We start from the raw sequence: 27948 nt of genomic DNA, 5'->3' as shown, positions 1-27948 counted from the left end.
ATTTATGACAATCTGATTCTAAGTTATGAAAATTCAACTTAATTTTCAAAAAACTCTATCTCAAATTAAACTCTCCCCTTGAATTTAACATCCCTAAGATTTTGAAAATACTTAAATTTTTTCAACACTTAAAAAACTTTTTAAATTTTAACCTCATTTTCTCTATCTTTGACATACATAAAAGATAATTGTGAGACTATATAGACTTAAAAAATCAATACTTTTTTAAAAATTTCAAAAATATATTCCTCATTAAATAACCAATAAAGTGTATGAAAATTTTTGAAAGAAAGATTTAAGACACATTATGCAATAGTTTTTTAAAGCAATTAATACTTAAAAGAAAACTTTGGAAACATTTAGAATATTTTTAAGGCATTAAAAATGTTTCCAAAATGTTTTTAAATTTTCACAATTAAGTTTTAATAATTGGTATTATTCAAGTACTCAAAAGATTTTTCAAAATTCTGCTAAGTTCTTAAAGATTTTAACAAAGATGCTATTTTTCAAAACTATTTTGAAGTTTAGAAAATAAGTTTTTCAAAAAAGATTTTCAAAAATATTTTGAAGTTTTAGAAAATAAGTTTTTCAAAAATATTTGAAGTTTTAAAAATAAATTTTTCAAAAATATTTTGAAGTTTAGAAAATAAGTTTTTCAAAAATATTTTAAATTTCAAAACAAAATTTTTCAAATTCTAAACAATATTTTCAAAAATATTTTGAAATTCTTAACATGATTTTTCAAATAAAAAGATTTTTCAAAAAATATTTTGAAATTATAAACAATATTTTTCAAGTAAGAAGATTTTCAAAAAAAATATTTTCAAATCCAAACAAGATTTTTCAAGTAATAAGATTTTAAAAAATATTTTGAAATTCTAAACAATATTAAAGCTCATGAAACTTGAATACTTATAAAAAATATCAGTGCTTTCAAGCTAAACGTAATTGAAATTAAGCAATTAAACGAACAGAATTAAGCTAAGCAAGGTTGAGTGGGTCCTTAGAGTCCAAGTATGCATCCCATTTTGACCAAACATATTTAAAAAGATACGTGAAATGCTGATAATTTGAAATCAAACATAGGTTCTACAAGCCATGTACTAGCTTAAGTTAAGCAACACTACTAAGTAAGTTTAGATTTAATTAAGTCAAGCATGATCACAAAATAGACCTAGTCAACTAAGCTAACTCTAATCGGAAAAAGGAGGAGGTTGCTGGCTGAAATGTCAGGCTCGCATCATATCCATCATCTACTCGTGCTACTGTTGACGCTGCAGTGTGAGCAAGTGAGGGTGATCGTTGGTTGGTTCGTTGATCAATTCGCTACTTCAATGAATCAAAACCACATAGACATCCTCTCGGAAGCAAGCATATGGATCGTCGGGCTAAGGGGCTTGCATGAGTAAATGAAGGCTCTAGCTTGGTGTAGTCAGGTGGAGGCAACACTAGTAAGGAACTATCTGGCTCAACTCCTTCAAACTTGTCCTCCTCAAGCTCCTCTAGCTGTCTAGGTCGATGTCAAGGTTTATAATAGAAGGTCTCATCACTCCTTTGTCCTATGCCAGCTAGGGAGAGTTGCCTAAGTCATACTTTGTCAAAGTCTTCAGATAAATACTTGACTCTTCCTAATGCAGTGTTTACTCCTAAGGATGCTATGAGCCTAATGATGATGTGTCAAGATGCCATATGCACCCTTCAGAAGGTGCTATATCCGGAGTAATATATGATGGCTCTAAATGCATACATAAGAAACAAATGGAAGAGTCGAATCACTGGCGGGTCTCTAGTGGATAATGGTAGGACATAATTTACAATAAACTTGTATAGTAAGTTGTCCTGAATGTTTAGCTTGACTGCATATACATGTTTATGATAGGAGGCATGGAAGAACTCCTGATGCATCATGTCTAACGTGATACATGAGTATGGTTCAGGTGAAGGGTTAGAGTAGTTGGGGAAACAGTGAAACATGTTGTTGTACCCTCTAAGGTTCAAAAAGTTTCTAATGGTCTCAACATCAATAAAGATGTCCTGGGTAACAACCCTAGTCCTATAGTGCAGATCATCTATAGAAGCAAGGTTGTGGTAAAACTCCGCACACATCAAGGTTGATATGATGGCTATAGCAAACCAATTGTGTGAGGGCGTAATAGTTGATTATCTCATCTATGTCGAGGCAATATGCATGGAAAAGGCACTATCTAAGTACCATGTGTTAATGACAGTATGGGTTCTAGACTCGAAGGACAACCTAAGTTCTTCAAACAGAAACTTGGGGTCTTGGCTAGGGTAAGCGGGGCCTTGGTCAACTCGGCATTTTTGGCTACAATAAGATATTAAATGAAATAAATACGCTTGAACTTGGAAAGAGAAGGTATAGGGATCGTTACCAAGGTGAAAAATTCAGAAGATTCGGAAGCTTTGAGGCTTGAGGTTTTGGGTCGACAACTTAAGAAACGAGGAAAGAAAGAGTTTTTGGGATGAGGTCGACCTTAACCGACCACTATTTTTATAGGGCGGGATCAGTCTACCGATGAGAGGTTTAGTAGATCGAACGCATAAATGTTTAGTCAACTGATCAATTTCCAATGAAACTTTTTGGATTCTTGAGGTCATTAGGTCGACCGATTCGTGTAGATTGGACTACCTATGGGTGAATGGTCAAGGTCATCTTGTAGCTTTTTAGGGTACCGATGCAGTTCAGTCTACCAATTATAGGTTATTAGTTTACCGATAGGTTAAATCAAATGGTCAAATTGGCAATTTGACAGTCAACTTTTTAACTAGGTTCGGTTTACTGATAAGGGTTATCAGTCTATCGATAGGTCTTGTTTTGTCTTTTTTGACATGTGGTCTTTAGGTGGTCTTCATATGGTTAATAGGTAGCCCGAAATGACTTTTTGGTGGACCAAAAGTTAATAAATTTTAATCTAATAAAGTATTATTTCATCTAAAAGTTGTCCTAAAAAGAATGTCTAACCCCTTGTTTCTAGCTTGGCCATCCATAAGATAGAAACCTTTAATAGGTTAGTCAAGTTAAGTACTAAAATATCCATTGTGAATTTGAGGGATCACTTAACTTGATCAATTTGATATTTTTAGCCATGATTTATATTGATGCACTAACATAAGCATCTGAAATCTGGACTTGGACCTATGCATCTCACACCGATCTATATGACTTAGTACACAAACAAGCTAACCTAAGGTGTTTGGGAGATGTTGATGGTTGCTTAAGTTTATAAGTTCATGATTTCTAAGGTAAGACCTCAACTAGTTCCCAAAAAAAATGAAAATAATATAACAGTATAAAATATTTCTATTCTATCTATCTAGCCAGATCCTTATTCCTATAAATTGAGTAATCACATGCAAGTAATGAATAGTTTGTTGATTTTAACTTAACATCTCACTCATTCTAAATTATCAAACAAGTTAGTCCTATGAGTTCTATGAGATGGTTTTCAATTTTACTTGATTTAAAATTAATTTGAATTTTGAAGATTATTTGATCTTGGGTTAGATTCAAGTTTAACCTTAAGTCAATTAAGTGAACATTTTTAAAGTTGGCTTCCAGGTCGTGACGAGTCACAGAGGTCTTCTTAATTGGATCAACGACCACTTCTTAAGACAAAGTCAGCTCCAGAATTGTACACTTAGCCAATTTAATGAAAAACTCTGGTTTAACTAGTTAAGAATGTAGTGAGGTAGCTTCAATTAGTTTCTTTTAACTGAGTGAACTAAGTTAGATGCTCCTTATCTAACCCGGACACACTTAGACTAAGTCTCCCTAATGTACTATCATCTCACTGTGACTTGATATTACGTTGTCAAAAATCAAGTAATCATTTTTCCTATCTAATCTTCCTAGATTAAGCATTAACATGCATAGAACAGAAAAACTAATTAATTCAATCAAGCATGCAATTTATATAATAGAGAAAACAGGTTTTTCTATTGGCTCCCTTGAATCACAACTTTGATAAGGTCTATCCAAATAATGAATTTGATCCTTGAGGATTCAATATTGATTTTGGCATACTTGATTAATTAAACTATTTTGGAACTCATGCTTAGACTCGTTTTCTAGCATTTCGATTAAGTAAAGGCATATATGACTTGTATAGAGTCTTAGCTTTGAATCCAAGTCCAGATATGTTGTATACGACTCTTCAAGTTCTAAGTATCATGTTCATGTACTTGGAACCTGATGTGAATTGTTCCAACGATCCCTTAAGTTCTTCAACTTACTTTTCAGAAGGGAATTCTTTCTCAAATTTTTGAACTTGAGTTGAGGTTCCATCCTAAACTTGGTCATTTGAAGGACTAGGATTAGTCTTCTCCTCAAGGACTTTTATCTCCTTAAGGAGTGACTTGGCCCGGAATTTCGACTTAGCTAATTTTCTAGTTAAATAAGAAATCATGCATGGCATACAATTTTTCATCTAAGGTAGAGTTTACCTTGTGGTTTGGTTCGTTTGGATCGGATACAGATTCATGGCTTAACTCAAACTCGGGCTAGGACTCGGATTCGCCCATTTGTTCTTTTTCCATTAGCGCCAAGAAGCTTTTGAGCTTGTTCCTCCTCATCCGCTTCTTCTAATGAAAACTCATCCCATGTCGCCTTTAGGGCTTTCTTCTTTCTTTGTTTTTTAACCTCCTTTGTGTTTGGGCACTCAGCCTTGTAGTGACATTTCTGATTGTACCCGTACCACCAAGTCGATTTATTTAAGGTCATTAATCGATCGTATGTTGAGAATATCTATTACAGGGTTGATAGTTTGTTGAAGGTGGACAAAGAAACCTATGGATGACCGTTAGATGATCTTTTGAAGTCAAGCGATCATGTGAAAAAAACCAAATGATGATATGAGAAAAATGAACAAGTACATCATTCCGGCACGAGCAAGGATGAAACTTGGGCTTCTAGATGAAGATTTCCATAAGGGAGGGGCATACACAGCCCCTCAAGCCAAAAGCTCCAAGTTAAAACTGACAAAGTTCGAGATAATGACCTAAAACAAGCGTTTCTTCAGAAGCAACCCAAGCTCTTTTTCATTTATTTCTTCATCTTATTTTTTGTTTTGATTTATTTCAGGGTTGTGGCAACTACTACGAGCTTGGCAGGAATTCCAGAATGAAACACAGCCTAGTCATGTGGAAAAGTACGGTTGTACCCCATAACAATCATGGCAATTCAAAGGCTTTGGCAAGAAACATAGCCTAGTCATGTGAAAAAGTACGGTCGTGTGGAAAAGCACACCCGTGTTGACTTGATGAGGTCAACTTTAAGAGGTCATAACTTTTGACTGGGGATAAACCCCAGGGCTTACAACCTATCAAATAGAAGATCGTTTAGAGATCTACAATGTGGAACTCATAACAACCGAGTCTTATGCCTAAAAAACATCATTTAAAATTTTTTGAAGGATCATACTTTATAATCAAGGTATAATGTTTTCAAAGCAACAACGTAGAAAAGACTCAAGCTTGTGACCGAAGGGGAAGAGTACATCATCTAGAAGGGGACACCTTTTCAGAGATCTGCACATCCCTTGACATCATTATCAACAGGAAGAAGATCAAAGCCAACAGATGAATGACTTGTACACCTAACACTCATCATTTGTAACCTCTCTAAATTCCCTCTTTTTCCATTTCCTTAACAATAGATTTTGTTATCATTGAGGGCAATGCTTTATTCAAGTCTGGGGGTTTAGTTAGTTTAGTTAGGATTAGGGTTTTGTTAGTGTGTTTTGTTTGCTTATTTCATCATGTTTTCATCTCATCATCATGTTTGTTTGTTACATTGTCACATGTACCATGCCATCATTCATTATTTGTTTGTTCTTTACAGTACGACATTAACATGATTAACTCTATGTTTTTGTGAAAAGCATGCTCGTATCTTTAGCGATTTATGTTTTTTTCCTATCCATGGTAGCATGACATGAGTATTGTTGAGTCGGATAATTTTGGTGTTGGTCTACTTACTAGCATCTTATTTTCACTTATACTTGATTTTGATAGTTGTTTATCTAAAAATAGTATGAATTATACAATTGGACTAGTACCTTGGTTTCCTAAAGGACCCCACTACATTTGGCCACTGGAGAAATACTCGAGTCATGATCTCATTAAAAAACAGAGTTGATAAAAAAGAGATATTTATGCTTTTAAAGTGTGATGGAAAAAAAGAGAATATTGGTGAAAAGACTTGAGTTTGTTCATGAGTGGAAACAACATGGTACCCCATTGAGACAGTGATTTGGGAAAAAACAAGTTAGGTGACCCTTTAGGATCCCGAGGTTAATGTGAAAATAATGGTCAGTTTCTCTCAACGCCGAGGGCTCCTTTGAGACCTTGTATAGAGAATACAAACCGTTTGGGGACGGTCCTTGAGGAAGTAGTAACATGCGCCGGAGACTTTGAGAACACAGTGACATGATGAAATGACTAGGATTAGTAGTTGATATTGTTAGACCGCGTTTAGCCGGCTAGAGGGAGGTGAATAGCCTGAAAAAAATTTAGCCAAATCTCTTTCTTTTGCTTAGCAAGGATAATCAAATTAATTAAATAATTAAAATAAATAACATAAAATAAAGAGGCACAGGAATTTTACTTGGTTTACAATCAGAAAGATTGCTAATCCAAGGCGGTTGAAAGCTCAATAAAAATCCTCTTCATTGAAGGCGGAGAAGCCTCTTACACACTTTAAAAACTCAGGAATTACTAGAAAGATGGATACAGTGATTGTTAAATAATTCCTAGCTCCAGGGGGCTTTTTATAGCCTCTTGAAAAAAGTTATCATTACTTGGAGGCGCCTCCAAAGCCATCCAGGGTGCCTCGAACATGGATAAAGTTTTATCCACGTTCCAACGATTAGCCAATGACTCTAATTGATCATAGGCGCCTTCAATGTCATTGGAAGCACCTCTGTGCCTCTGCTTGAGGCACCTCCAAGCTAGCTCGAGGTGTCTTCGCACCTTTTCATTCGAGGCGCCTACACATGAACCTAAGGCACCTTTGCAGGAGATGCCTCCATATAAGTGGGGCACCTCCAATCTTCAAGATCAACTTTCAAGTTGATCTTCTTTGATCCTTCTCACTCCAGTCATCCGTAATTGAGCTCTCTCAAACCCAACTCCGGTCTTCTCCTCGAGCAGACTTCCTCCCCGACTTCTCGTCCCTCAAACGTCGCACACATCCTTCTCGTCCACTAGCGGATGCACCGAACCCGTCGACTCGTTTCTCGTACCATCCTTCTTACTAGCTACGTCTTCCGCTTGATTTCTTGTGTTTCTAAGTTCCTGCACACTCAGACACAAGGTATTAAAATCGTAGGACCTAACTTAATCCGGTTGATCACATCAAAACTAATCCGGGGTACTTATAGATATTTGAAAGTCAAGTCACATTGCGCTGCGCACATAGAACACATGTTAGGCCACATTAAAATGGTTTGTATGCTTCTGCTCATTAATGAAACTATTTGATAGGATTTGATAAATTCGCTAGGGATTTTGATGTATCATTTACACACAAGTTTAGATTGCAGGCTTTGTTTGAGGATAAACAAAAGTTTAAGTCTGGAGGTATTTGATGTGTGTGTTTTATACATATGTTTTGATACTATTTTACATGCATTTGTTCCATTGCATGAGCATATTTGGCGTACATTAATTACTTTTGCATTGTTTGCATCCTTTTGTTCGAAGATCAACTCTTTACATGTTTTTATTAATAGAACGTGAATTCAAAGCTAAAATAGAGACAAAGAGCCTTAGAACATGATTTTCCAGCATGTTGCAGGGTCTGACCATGTCCCCTAACACAACTGTGCATCATTTGAAAAATTAGGCACGAAATAGATTAACGATCAGACTTCTAGAGGAAAACACAGGCATGCCATGTCAGGCTCACTATTGCTCGTCAAGGAGACTTCTCGCAGCTGACATGACTCCGTAGTGTTTTCCACATGGTCGTGGTACAGTGGCAGAGCCCCGGCATTTTTAAAAGGCTTCAACAAATTTGAAAGGTTTTGGAGGCTTTAAAAGAATCCAAGGGGCTCATGTTGAAGGATCAGAGGGGTTTCCTTGTGACAAGGAACCCTAGGAGAGAGTTATTTCCAAGGAGCCATTAAAATTTCATCATCCCAAGAGTTTGGAGTTTTTCCAAACAACTACAACATCAAAAACTAAGTTTTCTATCTCTTTCTCTTTGATTTGAGTTGTATAATGCTTTCTATTATGTCTTTTGGTTGTAACTTCATCATCTCCATAGAGTAGTTTTCTTAATTAATTCTAAGAAGAGGGAGTAGCCCGATGAATCGTTGACACTTATTTTATATTTATTCATGTCTTCTTATCACATGACTTGTTTGATTTATGATCTAACTTTATTATGTATACATGCCTACAACACTAGCGCGCATTTTCATACCAGAGGGAGGACTGAGAGATGAACCTAATTCTCCGACCCATAGAGACTGAGATTTGAGGGGTTGTTCATGAAAGTAGTTCAAAACCTCACGAGGGCATCGTTGGCTATCACAGAGCATAATGAGTTTACCCTAATTCGATGTCATGAAGTAGGAGATATCACCTAAAGGACCATGGAGCATCGTGAAAGAAGCCTCTTTAAGAAAGCAGCCGTTTTATTAAGATTACTTTGAAAGTAGGCATCGCGTTTGGGTAGGCACACCAATAGTATTCCAAAAGAAGATAGAGGGTACCTCGGGATAGGCCACCTTTATAATTATCAAACACAGAGGTAAAAGAGTGAATAACATTTAGGGTCTCAATGATTATCGTGGCGAAACTGAAGTTCTAAAATTACTTCCTCAAATCGATTTTCCCCACGAATTCTTCTTGCTTTCTTAGTTCGATTTATTTTTTACTCGATTTTCTCAATCTTGATTAATTTAGATAACATGTTTTGCGATTCACATAAGTACTCAATCTATAGTCTTAGTAGACGATATTTTATTACTGGACAATGGTTGTACACTTGCGGATTTCGTATATCAACTATATCTTAAGTAAAGTTGAGATACTCAAGTAGATTCAATCGATTAAAGTATGATTCTGTCTACTAAACAATTGCATCAACTAGGTACTTGGCTGCAAGCATTCCGCTAATAGATAGAAAGGTTCTATTTTAGCTTAATTTGAGAGAAAGCAATGTCAATCAACTTAAGTGACTTGTGCCGACTAGATAGTTGACTTCTAGAAAAAATTTGCTTTTATTTTATTTGAGTCAACTAAAGACGACTTGAGTTGCTTCAAAAAGTATTCGTTGGTGAATGAATTTATTGTCATAACTAACATAGATATGTCTTATCCAATTCAATTGACTAATATGGATTTAGTCAAATGAATAACTATTGAGTTGTCTAAAAAGACTAGTCATTGGTACATTGCAAATTAGTGAAGGAAATGTTATTGGAATTAGTTATGTTGAATGGATAAATACACTTGAGGGCTGAATAGTGATTGCACCAGCAAATACAAATTCTTACTACTGTTGCTAATGCTTGGGAAGGTCACACATGAGTTAGGCAATGGAATTAAAAAAAAAACATAAATGTAATCATATCGTAATCGCTAACACGAACCTTTACATGATTCAAAACCCTTGTTCATACTCCACAACCTATGAATCATCGACGAGTCACTCTCGAAAAGTCACTATCATTTTTTTTTCATGGTGAAGTACCGGAGGTGGAGAAACCTCTTGCAACATTCAAGTTTACAAGATGAATTCCCAGAGAAAGCTTATGAGTGCATGGGAGAAGCTCTAATAGAATTTAACCAATTGTATTTTGCCAACCTTCAAGCCTCTGCTTTGGTCCCTTTTATAGCCTTCATCACCTCTTCATTTTTCAATTATTGTTAGCTGATCTATCATCAATCAATCGACTTGATCCACAATGGTACCTATGATTGCTTCAACCTAAGTCTAACAATCACTACCTGAGTCAACTAGAATCCACCATCATTCGAATGAGCTATGTAACCCTTAGTTATCCCACTAATGTGTGTGTGTTTCGTGCATAGTTGTCGATATTATTTTGCATGCATTTTGTTTCATCACATGAGCATATTTTGCATGTTTTCATCTCTTTGGCATTGTTTTTACTCTTTTAGTTTGAAGAACTATTTTTTGTGCATTTTTATTGATAGGAAGTGAATTCAGGGCTTAATTGAAGTCAAAATAGCCTCAGAGCGTGCATTCTAGCATGGTGCAGTCATCCCCTGACATGACTGTGCACCACCTATGAAGTAAGACAAGCAAACAAAGCAGCAAAAGGACTTCCAGAATGCTTTTCTCTGTTACCGGAGACATCCAGCATAGCACGCGGCTAGGCATGCATCCCAACACGGTCATGGACCATGTGGCGGCAACCCCCTTTTTTTAAGGAAATTTGGTATTTTAGGAAGTACCTTTAATTTTTAAGGAAAGTTTGTTAATTCTTGGTATCTTTGGAGGCTATAAAAGAACCAAGGGTGCATCTATTGGAGGCATCTAGGGATCAAGGGGTTCTCCCCTTCCCTATCAAGGGTTTCCTTGTGACAAGGAACCCTAGGAGAGAGCCTTTTCCAAGGAGCCATCCAGATTCTGTCCATCAAGAAGCTGGAAGATCATGTCGAAGACAACCACAACTAAGTTTTCTCTCTCTTTTTTCCTTGATTTGAGTTGTAAAACACTTTTCTTCATGTTGTTTTTGTACCTCCATTTCCATGGAGTAATCTCTTAATTCTAGAATTAGGGAGTGGCTCAATGTAATCCTTGACACTTGTTTTGTTTAATTCAACTCTTTTTATCGCATGACGTATTTAATTTATGATCCGACTTTAGCATGCATATATGACTATGACACTAGAATGAATTTTCATATCCCACGGGATGCGAGGAAGGACCGAAAGGTGAATTCAATTCTTAGACCCCTAAAGTTTGAGACTTAAGGGGTTGTTCATGAAGTATTTCAAAACCTCATGAGGGCACTATTGACTATCATAGAACTTAATGGGTCTACTCCGATTTGACGTCACAAAGTACGAGATAACATCTAGGGGACCATGGGGCATCGTGAGAGCTTCTCTAATAAAGCAGCCGTTCTAGTAAGGTTACCCTTAAATTATGCACCGCGTTTGGATAAATACACTAATATTATTCGAAATGAGATATCAGTATCCGGGATAGACCACCTTCATACTATAGAACATAGAGGTAAAAGAATGAAAAAATAATTAGGGTGTCAACGACCATCGTAATGAAATTGAAATCTTAGAATTGCTTTCTCAAATCGATTCTCCCCACAAATTCTTTTTTGCTTTCTTAGTTCATTTTCTTTCTCATACGATTTTCTCGATTTCGACTAATTTAGATAGCCTGCTTCTCAATTTGGATTAGTATTCGATTTAATAGTCCTAGTGATGGTAGTTTATTACTTGACGACAATAATGTACTTGCAATTTGCACACACCACCGACCATTTCAACTCATGTTTGTCAAATCAACAACTCCTTTCAGCTAATTTCCTATTATAGCATCAGTTGAAGAACTCTAGCTCAGTTGATTGCCCAACCATGAATAAAATCATTATGTTCATTGGTTGCTCAATCTGAGTCAACTTTTTAGTCAACTTAACTCTCCATTTGATTAAATTTAGTTCTAGTTGATTGGAACCTGATTATGATCATTCTAATGATCAAGTATCACCTAAGTTGACCCTTGCCCAAAGAATAAGTCTCTCAACACTCACAACTTAGAAAAGCTTACCATCGTTTTTCCACTAGGTTGTCTCCCATCAAATTACTTGCCTCAGATACACTGAGCCTTTAGCTTGCTCCATGTACCTTCCTTCATGCTTCACCTATGTAGTGTGCCTCCACTGAGCCATAGAATGGAGGCGTACTACACACTTGGCCATGTGGAATCCCTCAAATATCCCATGTCATGCTTCTCCATTCTCTTTAGACCTTGATCTATTGGGTAACCATCGACCTTAGTTACGTCAAGTCATCTGCATGTGTATATCCACTAAGTCCAACATGATTCTATCAAATTCCAACTTAAACTCTTTATCCAAACATCAAAACTTAAACTCGTACTCACCATCCTCATCCTCACTCTCCTTCCCATAGACGACACCAAAAATGATGTCGCCCCTCCACATGGGTTTGGACCAGTAGAGCCTTCACCTCCCCTTACTCGAGCTGGTCCGGAATCTGTGTGTAAACACAAGTTAGCGGGCATCGGTGATGATCAATATGACCCCTCTGATGGTCAAGTCAGCGCTAGGCTACAAGATGAGAATGAGAGAGAAAAAGCGTTTTTGTGTGCGCATCTCCGCTTACCTTCACCCACCTTCACCTACCCTTTTATACTAATGACTATCCACGTGGACCACCACATTAGCCTATGACCAGTCCATGGGATGAAGTTGTGTTAGAGGCATAGCGCTGACACTATACGTCTGACAATGTCCGGACGATCGCTGTAAGTCCCATATATTACCGTCTATCTTGTTAGTGGTAGTTACTGACAACTTTGTGTCAGAGACATAATTATCAAGAATGGTCAAGGATCCATATCGGAGGGGTTCAACTCGACAACGATAGGTCGACATATTCCCATGATGTGAGCGAACTATAGTGGGGATATTCTCAATCGGGAATACTCCCAAAGTATAACATGTTAAGGGGGCATTCCCGATCGAGGATGCTCTCAGTGTATAACTTGTTATGGGGATCTTCTGGGTTGGGGATGCTCCTAGAGTATAACCTATTACGAGAATGTTCTCGGTTGAGAATATTCTCAAAGTGAGTGCATGGTTGGAGCCCTATAATGTTACGGGATGTTTTTGGTCGAGGATGTTCCCAAAGTGAGTGCACGTCTGGAGTCATGTATAATCTATTACGAGGATGTTCTCGGTCGAAATGTTCCCAAATTGAGTGCACAGAGTCTTATATAACCTATTATAGGGATGTTCCCGATCGAGGATGTTCTCAAAGTAGTGCACGGTCGGAGTCTTGTGTAATTGGTTATAGGGATGTTTCCAATCGGGGATATTCTCAAAGTGAGTACACGGTTGGAGTCTTGTGTAATCCTCAACGTACCTTTCTTCAAGGCATCTCACTTGTGCAAGCCATGTTCTAGGACAGATCTCACTCGGGCAGGCCAATATATCATTAAATTTATATAATTTTTCTTTATGTTAATTGTCTTATTTTTTCTGAATTTTATATATAATAATGATCAAGCGTTGAAAATCCTAATTCCAAAACTATTATCATAGAATAAGAAGTGGTCATCCATTTATTAGATATCAATCCTCTGTTGTTCATCTTCATATTATGCAAATTTGTGTAGTTAGAAATTTTTATAAGGGACTCAATCCTCCATTGCTCATCTTCTTATTAATAACATTTTTCTAGGTGACTTTGAGTTTTAGTTTATGATTTTATTTTAGTTTATGCAAATTTATTTAGTTAGAAATCTTTAAAAGGGCCTTCATTGTAAACTCATCTTCTTACTAAAAACATTTTTGTAGGTGATTTCGAGTTTTAGGTTACAAATTTATTCCAGTTTATGCAAATTTGTCTAGTTGGAAATCTTCAAAAGGGACTCAATCCTCTAGTGTTATCCCTCTTTTTATTAATAACATATCTTTGAATGATTTAGAGTTTTGCCGCTCTATCAAAATTAAAAGAATGAACTATATACTGCAGTGTTTACTTCAAGAATATTAAAGTTTAATAAAAAATAATTATGCCCTCTCTGTTTCTCTTCTCCTTTATCCTGTTCCTATGAACATTAACATACTAGAGCACTGCTTTCTTTTTCATTTTTTAAAATTTTCTTTTTCATTTTTTAAAATAATCAAAATAAGATAAATCATGTATGAATGATCAGAAATAAATAAGAACTTGCCGACTTCAGAATTTTCATCTCCAGATGGGAATGAACACAAATCTAAGTAATAGCGGGGCAAACTTATTGACTTATGAAATATAGCATTGTTAGAGTAGAAATGTTTAAGGACATTTACCTGATACCAAAAGCTGGTAAAAAACACAGGTATAAAGACGATGAAAACAGGCCATGCAACCTGTGACATAACTGTAATAGTCCCCAGGCATCGTATGATTAGGAATGCAAATGATGAAAATAGAAAAGGTATTTGTATATCTACTCCACCTTGTTCAGATGATACCTACAACGGAAAAAAAGGAAAATTAGACAGTACTACAAGAAAATATTTAACTAGTTAGATCAATCAATATCATGAGATCATACTCTACTCAGTATACGCCCAGTTGGGGTGGAATCAAAGAACGAGATGGGTGCACGAAAAATGCATGTATGCATGCTATTAAATAGCAGTGTTGCTGTCTTCAATCCAGCAGTCATAGTGAGCATAGTTCTCACAAGGATACAAGCAGAGCTCCCAACTGCTAATGCTACATAAACAGATATAAGTGTCGAGCCACTGACACGAGGCTCTGTGTCGTCTGATAGAGGAACTTCCAAAGCCATCCAGTAATTGCCACAAATCTCAAGGACTTGATAGAAAATTAGGGACAATATTATGAATGGAACAAGAGTTCCCTTATATGCCATCGTAATATACCTCCAATAGACCTGAAACCCGACTTTCCCTTTCTCCCTCTCTTCTTCTTGGACAAGTTGTCCCTTCTTACTATCTTCATTGGACGTACTATTGGTCTCTTCACATACTGATTCCTTCTCTTTAGGGACCATAGAATCTGAATGACCAACTTGAGTAGAGTTACTGGAAGCCTGAGGATCAAGATCAAGCAAGTCATTTGACACCAGTGCATGGTTATGAGCATTAACAAGTTGCATGAACTCTGTCCCTGAGTCAACTAACTCAGTGTATGTGCCTGCTTCTGCAACTCTTCCATCTCTTATGACCTGTTTGAGAAGTAATTTGAGACTTGATAGGATAAAGCAGGTGGGAAAAGGAGAAAATGAGGCAGTGCTCACCAAAATAAGGTCAGCTGAAGGCAAAAACTCCACCTGGTGAGTGACATAGACCACTGTTTTTGAAGATAAGAGTCCAAGCAAACATTCCTGCTTCAAAAATGATGGCATCAAGTAATGCAAAATCACCCTATCCAAAGCGTGCAAGATGACAATCAATTAATCATCACTTTGGTTTGTGATTTTTTTTATTAATTTAAATTTTTGAATAAGCTAAAATGGAGAACAAGGTTTAACCCTATTCATGTTAAGAAAGTTCAACTGTTTTGGTTAAACTTGACATTGTAACCACTATGCAAGAAAGTACCAAAATCAAGCTCAAAATCAGTTTGTATTTCTGAAGCAAATGAGGTAGCTAACTGATTCCATAAAAGAAAAAAAGAAATCAGTATGATCAAACTGGATCTTGAGAAAGTTCTTGGCAAAGTCAACTGGACTAGCTTGGTTTGGGTGCTCAAATTTCATGGTTTTCCTCCGAGATGGATTAGACGGGTAGAACTCATTATCAAAGTGGCAAAAAACAATCTTATTGAATGGTACTCCAAGTGCTTGGTCCAAATATATGTGGACTGAGGCAAGAAAATCTACTCTCCCTACTGTTGTTCATTCTCCTCAGTGACCTCTTGCACAGAAACTTCACAGAAGCTAAAAAAAGCTCATATTAATTTGAGGCATGTGAAAAAAGTGAGGAAATAGCACAATATGCTGAAGATACCCTAATCCTTGTAGAGGCAAGCACTTAACAGCTGCTACATGCAATGATTGGACTGGCTTGTTTTTCTCAATTGAGTTGTCTGAGAATCGACTTTACTAATTGGCTGAAGAGATAAAAATGGGGAGAATCTTGCGGCTGAATTTGGGTGTACGTTCCAAGAACTACCACTAAAAGGCCTTGGATTCAACTTGAGAGTTGTCACGAAACCTGACCGGGAATATTGAAGGCGGTCTGTCTTCCAAATAATTGCTACAAAATGAGGACCTTGGCAAAAGAATTTCCTTTCTATTGGAGGTAAACTGACCTAAATCAATAGTGTACTAAGTCACTTAGCTTTTTTTTTCTTTATAATGTAAGTGCCCGATTATTGTTATAGGTAGGCCTTCTTTTCTCTAGTTTGTCTGCCGAATAAATTTAGAGTACAACTTATGCATTTGAAATTTGAATCATGGTCCTCTTGATTACTCTCTAAATGTTTTATTACTGCATCACACCCAGAGATACTAATTTTGTATAAGGCCAAGAATACCACCTTCCATGTTGGGTTATTCATGCAAACTGTTGAGCTGAGAAGAAGCTTTTTGTGGTATAGGTGAGATAAAAAAAGATTGCGTATGCATTGTTTGGCAAGATGGTATCCTAACTAACTAAATTACAACTATTAATATTTTTATATATTAATTAATTAGTAGTTTTCTTTGTTATATTGTTATTTACACCTCTATTTATGCATTTGGATGACCTGAATTGCGACCCGATGAACAGTGTATCTTCTAATTTAATATTTAATAGTAGCGATGAGCCATCCGTAGCTTGTTTTCATAAACAAAGTGGAAGGAAGGTATTACCTTGAAGAGATGGGATGCAGTGTGAGCATCAACGGCACTGAATGGGTCGTCAAACAGATATATGTCAGCCTCATGGTATAATGCGCGCGCAATTTGGACCCGCTGTTTCTGTCCTCCGCTCAAATTGATGCCTCTCTCTCCTATGATGGTTTGATCACCCAAAGGCATGATTTCCAAATCCTTCTTCAGAGAACATGCTTCCAGCACTCTTTCATACTTAATGACATTATCCATTTGCTTGCCGAATAGTATGTTGTCCTGAATGCTACCGCTCAGTATCCAGGGTGATTGAGAAACATAAGACGTCGTTCCATACAACTTAACATCTCCAGAAATTTTTGGTACCTCTCCTAATATGCAATGGAGTAAGCTGGTCTTACCAGAACCGACACTACCGCAAACTGCAACTTTCCTTCCTTTCAGCACTTGCAAATTTACCTCTTTGAGAGTAAGATTTTGAGAGGACGGATCCCAGGCGAAGTTTCCATTACTAACTTCGATAGAAAGTTCACAACTATCTCTTGGTAGTTTCTGCACGACGTGCTGCAAGTCCTCGAGATTGAGAAATGTTGATATTCTGTCGGCAGAAACTTTGGTCTGAACTAGCCCTGAAATGACATCTGGAAGTGAAAAAATGGGGTCTTGCAGCAATCTAAATGTTGCTAGTGCCGATAGTACTTTTCCTGTCTCCAGTGGTATTCCCATAAGCATGCAAGTCCCAAATGCCACCACTGCAACAAAAATGGATGAGCAGGAGAAGAGAAATGTTGCAGCAGCGGATGTGCACGCATATTTCCATAACCATTTAGTTTCAGTTTTCCTCAGCTCCATTACTTTGGATAAGAACTTCATTTCCCAAGCTTGAAGTTTTAGAATCCTCATATTCTTTAAGATCTCCGTAGTGGCTTTTATTCTATTATCTTTCGATTTCATAAGCTTTTCTGTGTAATTCTGTTCGCACTTAGTTAAGGGAATATTAAGTAACATTACCAAGAAGGTGGCCATTAAGGAAACTAGTGAAGCACCGCCAATTCTAGGATACAAAATTAACAATGATAGAAAAATTTGCACTGGCACTGACAACAGATCTAGAATGAACCAACTAAGATCACCGACCCTTGAAGCATCAGTACTCATGTAGGTTAAGATTTCCCCACTAGTAACGCTCTGTCTTGAGTGACTGGAAAGCATAAGACCCTTTTGGTAGATCAAAGCTACAAGGGAGCTCCTGACCCTGATTCTCATTTGTAGTATTCTGAAATAGAAATGCCTATCACAAAGACTCTCAACGATCTTCGACATAATGAATGTCATAACCATAATGTAGCCTTGATTTGCCAATTTGTGATCACTACTAAGATATCTAACAAGGTAATCTAGTAGATAGGGACCGACGAATGAAGCCACAGAAGATAAAAGTGCATAGAATATTACCAATAAGTATTGGGCCCAAACTGTTAAGATTAATGCTTTAACCAACATGAATGAGGTAATTCTGCAATGTGCAGTGGCACGAGCATAAGACTGAAGGATGCTTTTGAAAATTGGGAAAACAGTATGGACACTGTCATTACTAGCCAATTGTGGAATGTCATTAAGCTCTAATGTCTTCTTATGACCAACAGAAAGCAAAGGGCCAATCCAAGAGAAAGAAAGAATGCTTAGTATACTAGCATTTTCGAATAGTGAGTTGGCAGAATGGCCAGAACCAATCTCAGTGGATGATCTATTTCTATTACTTCCATCCAAAAGAGGTTCCCCATGATTGGTCCTCCAAACCCTCTGACCAAAGAATCCAGAATAATTAAGGATCAATCCAGCAATAATTGAACTAGAATCAAAAACCAATTGATAAGCCCTTATGGCTTCATGCCTCTTCAAATAAAGCATGTCTACCACAAGACAAGAACACGACATTGGTAAGAAGAGACCCCACCAAATCCTAAGGAAGGTTGGAAAGCGTTCCTCATTTGAGATACCAAATTCAACGAGTAAGTAGGCAGTTGCAGCAAACCATGCAAGTGATCTGATTGTCAAACTCGCTTCGATGGTGAAAAGTATGTAATCATGCCGATACCATAAGTATATTAAAACACTCAAAGGCAGATGAAGCAAACCCAAGCTCATAGAAGTGAAAATGCTTAATCTATAGAACAAGAATCCACTGGCCTCCAACTGCCTCTCAGAATCTCTGCTACTCATAAAATGCCCCAAATACCACACAACAGATAGGCCAAGCAAGAAACAGAGGTGGGATAAAGCAGAGATACCATGGAAAATTAGCAGATGATTGCCTGGGAAGCTGGATGGCATACCGGTGGTTTCTTCCAGAAAGAAATCCATTTACTCAGCTTCTGATGAAAAACTTGGAAGTTTTAATTCTTTTAAGGTTTATGGGATGTCAGTCAATTGGTTTAATGTCACAGTGGAATGGAAGAAGATTGACTAGTGCTCCAATCGGTTGAAGTCAAGTCAACCGTGAAGTTTCCCGGCAGGCTAGAAAAAACCATAAAGAAAATGCAAGCAACACATTTGTGTCATTCGTGACATCAGGTCGGTGTACTTAATATTATACTGGATTGAACAAATAAACTAGAATTATTTCATCTCAGTTGATGTAGTCCGTGAAAAATTAATAGAAAATACCAAATGAGATTACAAAAAACAATCCATATCTTTGTTTCATAGGTCTGTTGACTTGTTCCTTTTTTAATGATAAATGACCTGTGCTTAATTGCAATTTGCAAACCAGAAGAGGTAAGAAAGCTTAAACAAACATTAAGTATCTTTCATCTATGTTTCAATGGCAGTTTAAGGTGTACATCATTCTCACTTTTATTTAGTTTGGAGTTGGGTTTTTTTAGTCTCCATGGATGCCAGTTGACTAGAGAGTAGCACTTATTACAATGAGATAAGAGATCAATTTCTAATGAGCGTATGCTCTCGGATAAAAAAACTCCTTCCACCTCCTAGTCAACTCAAGCTGAATTCGTGATTTACCGCTCTTTATATAAATTGAGAATGGACTCTGAGGGATGTCAGAAATGAATGTAACCACTTTTTAATAAAATAGAGTTGGGTTCTTTTGCTTTGAATGTTGTTGATTTTTGATTAAAACTTAACAATACTTTAGTGATCCTATCCGAAAATGATGAAGATGGTTGGCTGGGATGTGACTCCTCGGTTGACCGCGTGAAAACTCTGTTCCGCTCTGCAACACAAAGAACGTCAGTGCCGGGTCAGGAAAGAGGTCCCCGGCGTTGGTCCTCCGACACTTAAGTCAGTCACCAGAATAATATGAGGACGATAGAACAACGTAGCAGCAATGAGAGCACAAGCACTTATAACATATAACACATATCTCTACCGGTGCATGGACCCCCTTTATATAGTGCTCCAGTGGGCGACATGCATGCTTCTCAAGGCGCGGGCACGTTTTCCCAACTGTCTTATGAAAAAATATGTCAAAAAAGTATCTCTGACACCATACCTTTATAAGGCGTGCAAATCTCTGACATGGCAGTAGAAGCTTCTATCGTATAATTTACCTGTTGACCATGCCCTATTGTCAACGGCATCATCTCCTAGAGGGGTATTACAGGATATAGGAGGGGTCTCACTATTTAGCTAAGCAGGGGAGCCGCTCGGCCGGGATTCCCAGCCCGGTCGATCTCAATTGCTCTTCTTCGCAGTCCCTCAGGTCAATAGATTATTTCTCGCCCAACCGTATATGCGCTCCGGTCGGCATAGCATTTACTTGGTGATGTGCATAGATATTATGATCGTTTATGCATGTTTTAACGCGCATTCACTTACTTTATTTGTATATATTCTTCGCACTATCATCTCTCCTATTATTTATTCAGTATTAATTACTCTTTTGTCGGAGATATGCTCTTTGTTTGATTTTGTGTTGACAGGGAATAACTTTTGGAGTGAAAATGGTGATTGTCGACGCATCGGAGCAAAAGCAGAAGACCACTTAACACCGGTCGTGCAACCTAGGGATGACAATGGGGCGGGGTGGGGGCGGATTTGTCATTCACATCCCCGCCCCGTTCTCATTTTTTCGGATTCGGGGATTCCCCGAACCTGAACCCACGGGGATCAAATCCCCATCCCCATCCCCACCCCCATCCCCGCCTCATTCCCAAATTTAATTTATATTATTATTATTATTATTTAATAATTATTATTAATGATAATATTAATATTAATATTAATAATAATAATATTATTATTATTAATATTTTCAAAAAATTTTAATATTAATATTAACACTATTATTAATATTTTAAAAAAAATCATATTATTATTATTTATTAATATTAATAATAATAATATTCGGGCGGGTTCGGGGATGGGGATAATATTCCCATACCCGCCCCGAACCCGCCCCATCCCCGAAAAATCGGGGATCCCCATCCCCATTTCGAGTTTTCCCCGCGGGGTCCCAAATCCGCGGGGAAAATTATCATCCCTAGTGCAACCCCTTTGTAGGCACCCTCAAGACTCGAGATAGGATTTTCATGAGCTATATAAAGGCCCCTAAAGTTAGGAAATTATTAATTCAACTCTGTATTCAAATCCTACCAACATCTAAATTTTCTTAGTGTGTAAAAAGGTTTCTCCGCCTACAGTGAATGAGACGTTTCTAGTAGTGTTGTTCAACTGCCTTGGATTAACAACCACCTAGGTTGCAACCAAGTCAAATCTCTGAGTCTTCTTTCTTTCCTTTCTGTTATTTTTTGTTGTTGCTATTTTAGAGTTGAAAGTACGAGGAAGGTAGTTCTTATTTTGCAGGCAATTCACCCCTCCCTTCTTGCCGGCCCCGCTACACCAACAGCGTCCTCACTTAGTCACTCTCCTCCAGTGACTTACCTTTACTTACTACTTTGTCAGACATTCGGTCAGCCCGTCAACCTGTCTGGACTTCATGCCAGCTATCCAGTCGGCCCGTTGACCTAGCTGGACTTCTAACCAAATATCTGATCAGCCTGTTGACCTATTTGGACTTCGTACCAGCTATCCGATCAGTCCGTTGACCTAGCCAAATTTCTTGTCAAATATCCAGTCAGCCCGTCGACCTATCTGGACTTCTCCTGTACACTTAATCAAGTAGTTAAATCACAACAAAAACTAACTTAACTTATTTGTCATTCATCAAAACTTGAGTTGGACCGTTAGTGCAAACTACACCAACATTAAGTTCTTGACCAAAAGTCAATTGTAAAGGGGAGAATATATGATAACTAGTTGGACTGATACATATAAGTGTTGTTGCATGCAAAATAGCATGTCCCCAAATGGATAAGAATTTTAATTCTTATAATCAATAGTCTGGATATAAGAATTTTAATTCTTATAATCAATAGTCTAGCTATTAACTGGAGGCATTTAATAAATGATTCAGCTAAACCATTTATTGTACGAACATACATAACAGGATGCTTCCCCTCAGATGGATCTAGTGGCTAGCGCATGAGGTGTTGCCACAATGAGGTATGGGGTTCGAATCTTAGCAAAGCCGAGGTAAATACCTCCCTTATGTGCTAGTCACTATTCCAAAGGCTAGTAGCCGTCCGTGATTTACCTCCTACGTGTTGGCCTTGGAACAGATTGGCGGGGGCGCTGGGGGCGAGCATATTAGCCTTTTTGCCACAATACGTAACAGGATGCTACCTGTCACGCCCCAGAGAAGTCCCCGCTAGACAAAAATCCGACAACATCTCCCCTGTACAGATGACAATCTAAAGCATTACTACATACAAAATATACATCAGTCACACTCGGCTGAAATATATACACAATAAAAACAACATAACCACGTAATTTAATATACTCAGCCTACCCGGCTGGACAACAATAAAGTAAACACAACCACATAGTTAAATAACAGCCCACACGGCTGGAAATAAGCACAATGGAAAAAAAATGAAGAGAAAACTCACAATCCACAACTAAAGTTTACTAGCCAATTAGGCTTATACAACTACAAGATCACGAAAACAAAACACTACGAATCAAACTCCAAACACAGACCAATATACTAAAAATACAAGTAAAGCGAAAGTAAAACTGATATAACGCAAGACCCAGGACTGGCAGTCGACATCTCTCCAAGCATCCATGAATCATCTACTGCTACCTAGCGAAAGAAAACCAATTTGTGAGGTGGTGAGTATTGGAACTCAGCGGGTAAGAAAAGATAGTGCATGAACATATATAAACAAATAAAGAATGCCAAAAGGAATAGTCTCATAAGGGAAGTAGCAGATACAAAATAAAACCATAATCAATGCTCATACCTGAAACCATATCCTAGGTTAGGTAATAGAAGGTCAGGAGTAGAACTAATCTGCTACAGTACTGCTCATAACTACAGAGGTAATGCGTAAGGTATATAAACATTTCCAATAAATAACCCAAGGTCTAACCATCTACAATGAGAGTATACCTCAACATAAGGCAGCATATCAGCATAAGTGAACAACAACAATAAGCAACGACAGCATAAATATACCACAGCAACATAAGTAAGCAATAACAGCATATGTAAACAGCAGCAGCCAAAGCAAATATAATAACAGCATATGCACGGATGGTCACCCCGCCCACCTCACTGCACTACGACCCCTGTATGGTCGAGAGGCCGGATCGATGACAACTGTACCACTCAAAGGTCGCCACTCCTATCAAGTGACCGAGTGGACAGGTGCTAAGTAGCTAACTAGCTACAAAGTGAAGGGGGTCCCTGCTGCTCGCAACTCCAGCTACCACCAACTGCAAGTGTCCGAGTGCAGCACAACAGGACAAGCGACATCAACTCCAGCTACCACTCTGTCGAGTGGCTGAGGATGCGGCCCTGGTCAACGACTCTCTCGACCGCAAGAGAGAATTGGTCGTTGACATGATATGATGCACCAAATGCAGCAGTCATCATCTATATCTATATAAACAATAATCAGGTATGATACAGGAAACCAGCATGTTTAATACAAAACATAACTAACAACAATCAAAATATACAAACATGGTATCTAGTATCTGCTAAATATCATAGATGACAATAAGAGACTGTATGGATATAGAAACGAATAACTCAAAGGTTTGAGTGGAAGTATCAAGCGCAAGTAAATAAGAGTGGAGTCAAGGTAAAATAGTCCTTATCAAAAAATAGCTCATGCACTAAGTTCAGAGAACTAAAGAAATAAAGTAAGAAGTACCCGCCTTTAATAGAAGATCATGTCAAAGAATCTCCGCGTCGAAGTGCTCTTCTCGAAATAACGTCCTGCAAGTCATATACTGTATAATTTAGCTAATTTTATAAACAACAACTAGCTAAACCCAACCCAACCCAACCTAATTAGGGAAAAACCCTAATCCAACTATGAATCTCGATTCACCCAAAAATGATACCATTCAAATCCACCAAAAATTTTACCAATGTTTCAACGACAATCTTCATGAAACAAACCAGAGCAAGAACACACAACCTATTCAACCCTAGCCAATTTTATCCACCGTCCACAAACATAATATGTAGCTAAATGAATCCTTAACTCAAACAATAGCTACTGTCTGTCCAAAAACCCAGAAGCTTAAATGTAGAGTATGGCTGTTCAAACCCAAAACTATCCCCAATCGATCTCAAGCTTCCGAAATCAGTTGAAAGAATCAAGCATCATCAACCACAACTAAATCCCCAAAACTGAAATGCCTTACCAAGATTTTGTCTACCGCTTCCTCTCCGGCTGGAACCCACTTCAACGAAATTAGGGCACAGCAGGAAGTCTCTGGTGCTCGCGTGAGGAGAAGAGACGGCACGGCTGTGACTCAGCGGAGAAGGGAAGGAAGATCATCGGTTGCGACGCTCGCGTGAGGGAGGAGAGGCCAGCGGCTAGGGTTCGTCGTGACCGGCGGTGGCGTGGCGTCTCTGGTGCTGGCGTGAGGAGGAGGGGTCAGCAGCATCCGAGGATGCTCATGCGAGGAAGAGAGATCGCCTCTGTGGTAAGGGAAGGAGGCAAGGCCGGCGGCTGGGGCTCGTCGTGACCGATGGAGGTGCGGCGTCGCGAGGTGAGGGCGAAGACCAGTGGCTAGGGTGCGGCGGTGGCGAACGATAGCGGCTGGTGGCACGGCGCCAATGTCTCGAGGTCAAAGATTTGCAGCGATCGGGCGAGAGAGGAGAGGGAAGCGGCGCGAGAGGGAAAGTTCGGGAGGGTTGAGGAAGTTGGCGTGACTGGGGAAAAAGAGAGCTAGGGTAATTTAACCAATCAACCACTAATTTAATTGGGATATCTAAACGGTCGTTTACCAAACTTATAAATTTATCCCTTTAAATTTATCATACGAGCTCCAATTAATTTCCAGAAAATTTTTAAAATGTTTTAAAAATTCCGTTAAGGTTTTTTACCCATTAAATCTTATTATTTAATCATTATTTAGGTACGATTTTTTACACTGCCCCTGGAGCAAGGTTGAGTTGGCTAGTGCAGGGTAGAGTTGCTATAATAAGGCAAGGGTTCAAATCTTGGTAAAACTGAGGAAAAAGCCCTCCCCCACACTAGCCAACTACAACTTCCCGATTTACCTCCTCACAGATGGTCGTGGGGCCGACTGTGTGGGGTTGCTGGGGTGGCGGATTCCACCTTTTACTACAATGAGTAATAGGATACTAAACAGTTATCTCAATAGACATACAATAGTCGTTAAATACCTGAGATGTAAATTCACCAGCATTATCAAGATGTATTTTCTTGATAGAATATTCTGGAAATTGTGCTCTCAATCAAATTATTTTGGTGAGCAATCTTACAAATGCCAAGTTGTGAGTTGATAATAGACATACATGTGACCATCTTATAGATGCATTAATTAGAACCATAAAATATTTAAATGGTCCACATGGTGGGTGAATAGACCCACATATATTGTCTTGTATATGTTCTAAAAAGGCAATGGATTCAATTATAACTTTAGATGGTGAAGGTTGCATAATAAGTTTTCCTTGAAAACAAACAACACATGAGAATTCATTAAATTTAAGAATCTTCTAGTTCTTTAATGGATGTTCATGTGAATTCTTGATATGTTTTTAAAATATTATGGAACCAGGATATCCCAACTAGTTATGTCAAAGTATAAAATCATTTGAGTCAGTAAACTTAGGATTTACTATTACATTTGTTTCTACCACATAAATTATTATGTAATACAAACTAAATGAGAAAGTGGGTAATCTTTTATATACGTGTTTCTTACCCAATTCTACTTTTATAATATCAAGATATTCAATATTCTCATCATGTGTCTTAATATGATATCCATTTTGGATAATATCTTTAAAACAGTAAATTTCTTTGAGTCTTAGGAGAGAATAATGCATTGACAATAACAAATTTCATTTCTCTAAATAATGATATATTAGCTCTTTCGAAACCTTCAATAATATTTGTACTATAAGATATTGTATTAATATTACTTTCATCCATTTCTAAATAAGATTTTTTTTGGAAAAGTAAAAATGGTATATTATGTATCCAAAATGTACAAAATGAGGTTTTAGGGTCTATTCATGTCTGATGTAGTATCAAATCTGAATAGATACCTAAGACATGTATACATGTATTTGCACACTCCTGAATATTCTTTCTATATCTAAATGACCTTCACAAAAAAAAACTATGATTTCATACACTCCACATATAATGTATTAGCCATGATAAAGCTAAATGATGAACCTTTGTCACTATCTTGCTCCAAATATTTTTTTATTTTTTAGTATAGAATGTGTCGTTGTACTATCAACAAAGCATAAATCTTTATTATTATATCCGAAATCCATAATATTCTTCATTAAAACAAAAAAAATACATAATGAGAAATAATTATAAGATTACTAAAGAAACACAATAGCAAACGAACTAATTTATTTTAAAATATTTGATCATCTTAGACATTTCGATAAATATCTACGTTTCCAATCAAATTATCTATTCTTCCACTATGATCTGTAAGAAATCAGAAATATCCAAATGTGTTGTCATAGAAAGACCATGATTTGTATTATTGACTTAAAAGATAATTATTTGTCTCTATATCTTTTACTTTGCCCTTTAAAGAGTCTTGGTAGAGATCAACAAGGTATTTTGGCATACAACAAGTACTTGACAAATGCCTTTTCATGCTACATCTATTATATGAATTTTTTGATTTATTTTCATTATTATCTTGACCAATTTGAATCCTTTTACCATTTTCATTTATCCACTTATGGTGGGCATCATTATTAACCCACTTCTGGTGGTTGTTGCTGTGTTTATTTTATTATAACTGTTGATACAGTCTGACCTGGCTGTTGTTTTGATGTTGATACTGATTTAAGTTTGTATCAGATGTTAATTAAACTCGGATTGATTACTGATCAAGGTTGATCATGTGGAAGGGAAAAGTCCAAGTTGGAAACTTGGCACGCGAAGTCGGAGAGGGCTCGGTAGCTCGTTCTCCGTACTAGGTCAGAGAGGGCTCGGTAGCTCGTTCTCTGGACCTGATGAAGTCGGAGAGGGCTCGGTAGCTCATTCTCCGGACTAGGTCAGAGAGAGCTCGGTAGCTCGTTCTCTGGACCTGACGAAGTCGGAGAGAGCTCGGTAGCTCGTTCTCCGGACTAGGTCAGAGAGGGCTCGATAACTCGTTCTCTGGACCGGACTAGGTCAGAGAGGGCTCGGTAGCTCGTTCTCTGGACCTGACGAAGTCGGAGAGGGCTCGGTAGCTCGTTCTCCGGACTAGGTCAGAGAGGGACCTAAGTGGACGTTCCATGGTACATTGGATCGGTCGGCAGACCGATCCAGTGATACATAGGACAGTGGATCGGTCGGCAGACCGATCCAGTAAAACTAAGTTTCCATGGATCGGTCTGGTGACCGATCAGGAAACACTCAGTAGCACACTGAGTGTAATCTGATCGGTCTATAGACCGATCAGGGAACACTCAGTAGCACACTGAGTGTAATCTGAACGATCCGGGGACCGATCAGGAGATGGTATTGCGAAGAGAAGAAGGCAGGGGATCGGTCTGCCGACCGATCCACCTGCTGTCTGATCGGTCTCCACGACCGATCAAACAAGCTGTGGACCGATCAGGATATGTCCTGATCGGTCCATGGATCGGTCTGGTGACCGATCCACACACACAATCAGATGTTCAGATGTGTTCGTTGTTTCTGCGATTCCTCCACTGCATTTGATTTTCTTGATTCATGTGATATAACCCTCTGTGCTGTTAGCTTTTGAGTTTGCAGGATCATAGGTATCATTCCAAGCATAATTTCAAATTAAGTCCATAAGAGGAATACGACAAATGGCCTTTCTGC

General features: G+C 37.9%; 1 protein-coding gene across 3 annotated transcripts in view; it reads right to left on the bottom strand.

Annotated features, from left to right (window-relative positions):
- Positions 1 to 19098, bottom strand: part of LOC122052358 (ABC transporter C family member 3-like) — a 48048-nt gene extending 28950 nt beyond the window's left edge. For 2 of the 3 annotated variants that reach the window (XM_042613839.1, XM_042613840.1), the window contains exons 1-4: positions 16580 to 19098; positions 15020 to 15106; positions 14309 to 14947; positions 14061 to 14225 (exon numbers count right to left, since the gene is read on the bottom strand). In XM_042613839.1, coding sequence (XP_042469773.1) covers positions 14061 to 14225; positions 14309 to 14947; positions 15020 to 15106; positions 16580 to 18922 — 3234 coding nt within the window. In that variant the 5' untranslated portion in view covers positions 18923 to 19098. The remainder of the gene's footprint in view (positions 1 to 14060; positions 14226 to 14308; positions 14948 to 15019; positions 15107 to 16579) is intronic. The other variant, XM_042613841.1, reaches the window with a different exon arrangement.
- Positions 19099 to 27948: the final 8850 nt, after the last annotated feature.

Source organism: Zingiber officinale, chromosome 3A, assembly GCF_018446385.1.
Source record: "Zingiber officinale cultivar Zhangliang chromosome 3A, Zo_v1.1, whole genome shotgun sequence".
In the NCBI taxonomy this organism is placed as follows: domain Eukaryota; kingdom Viridiplantae; phylum Streptophyta; class Magnoliopsida; order Zingiberales; family Zingiberaceae; genus Zingiber; species Zingiber officinale.
Note: the sequence above shows the minus strand (reverse complement) of the source record. Positions and strands in the feature narration are given on the sequence as shown.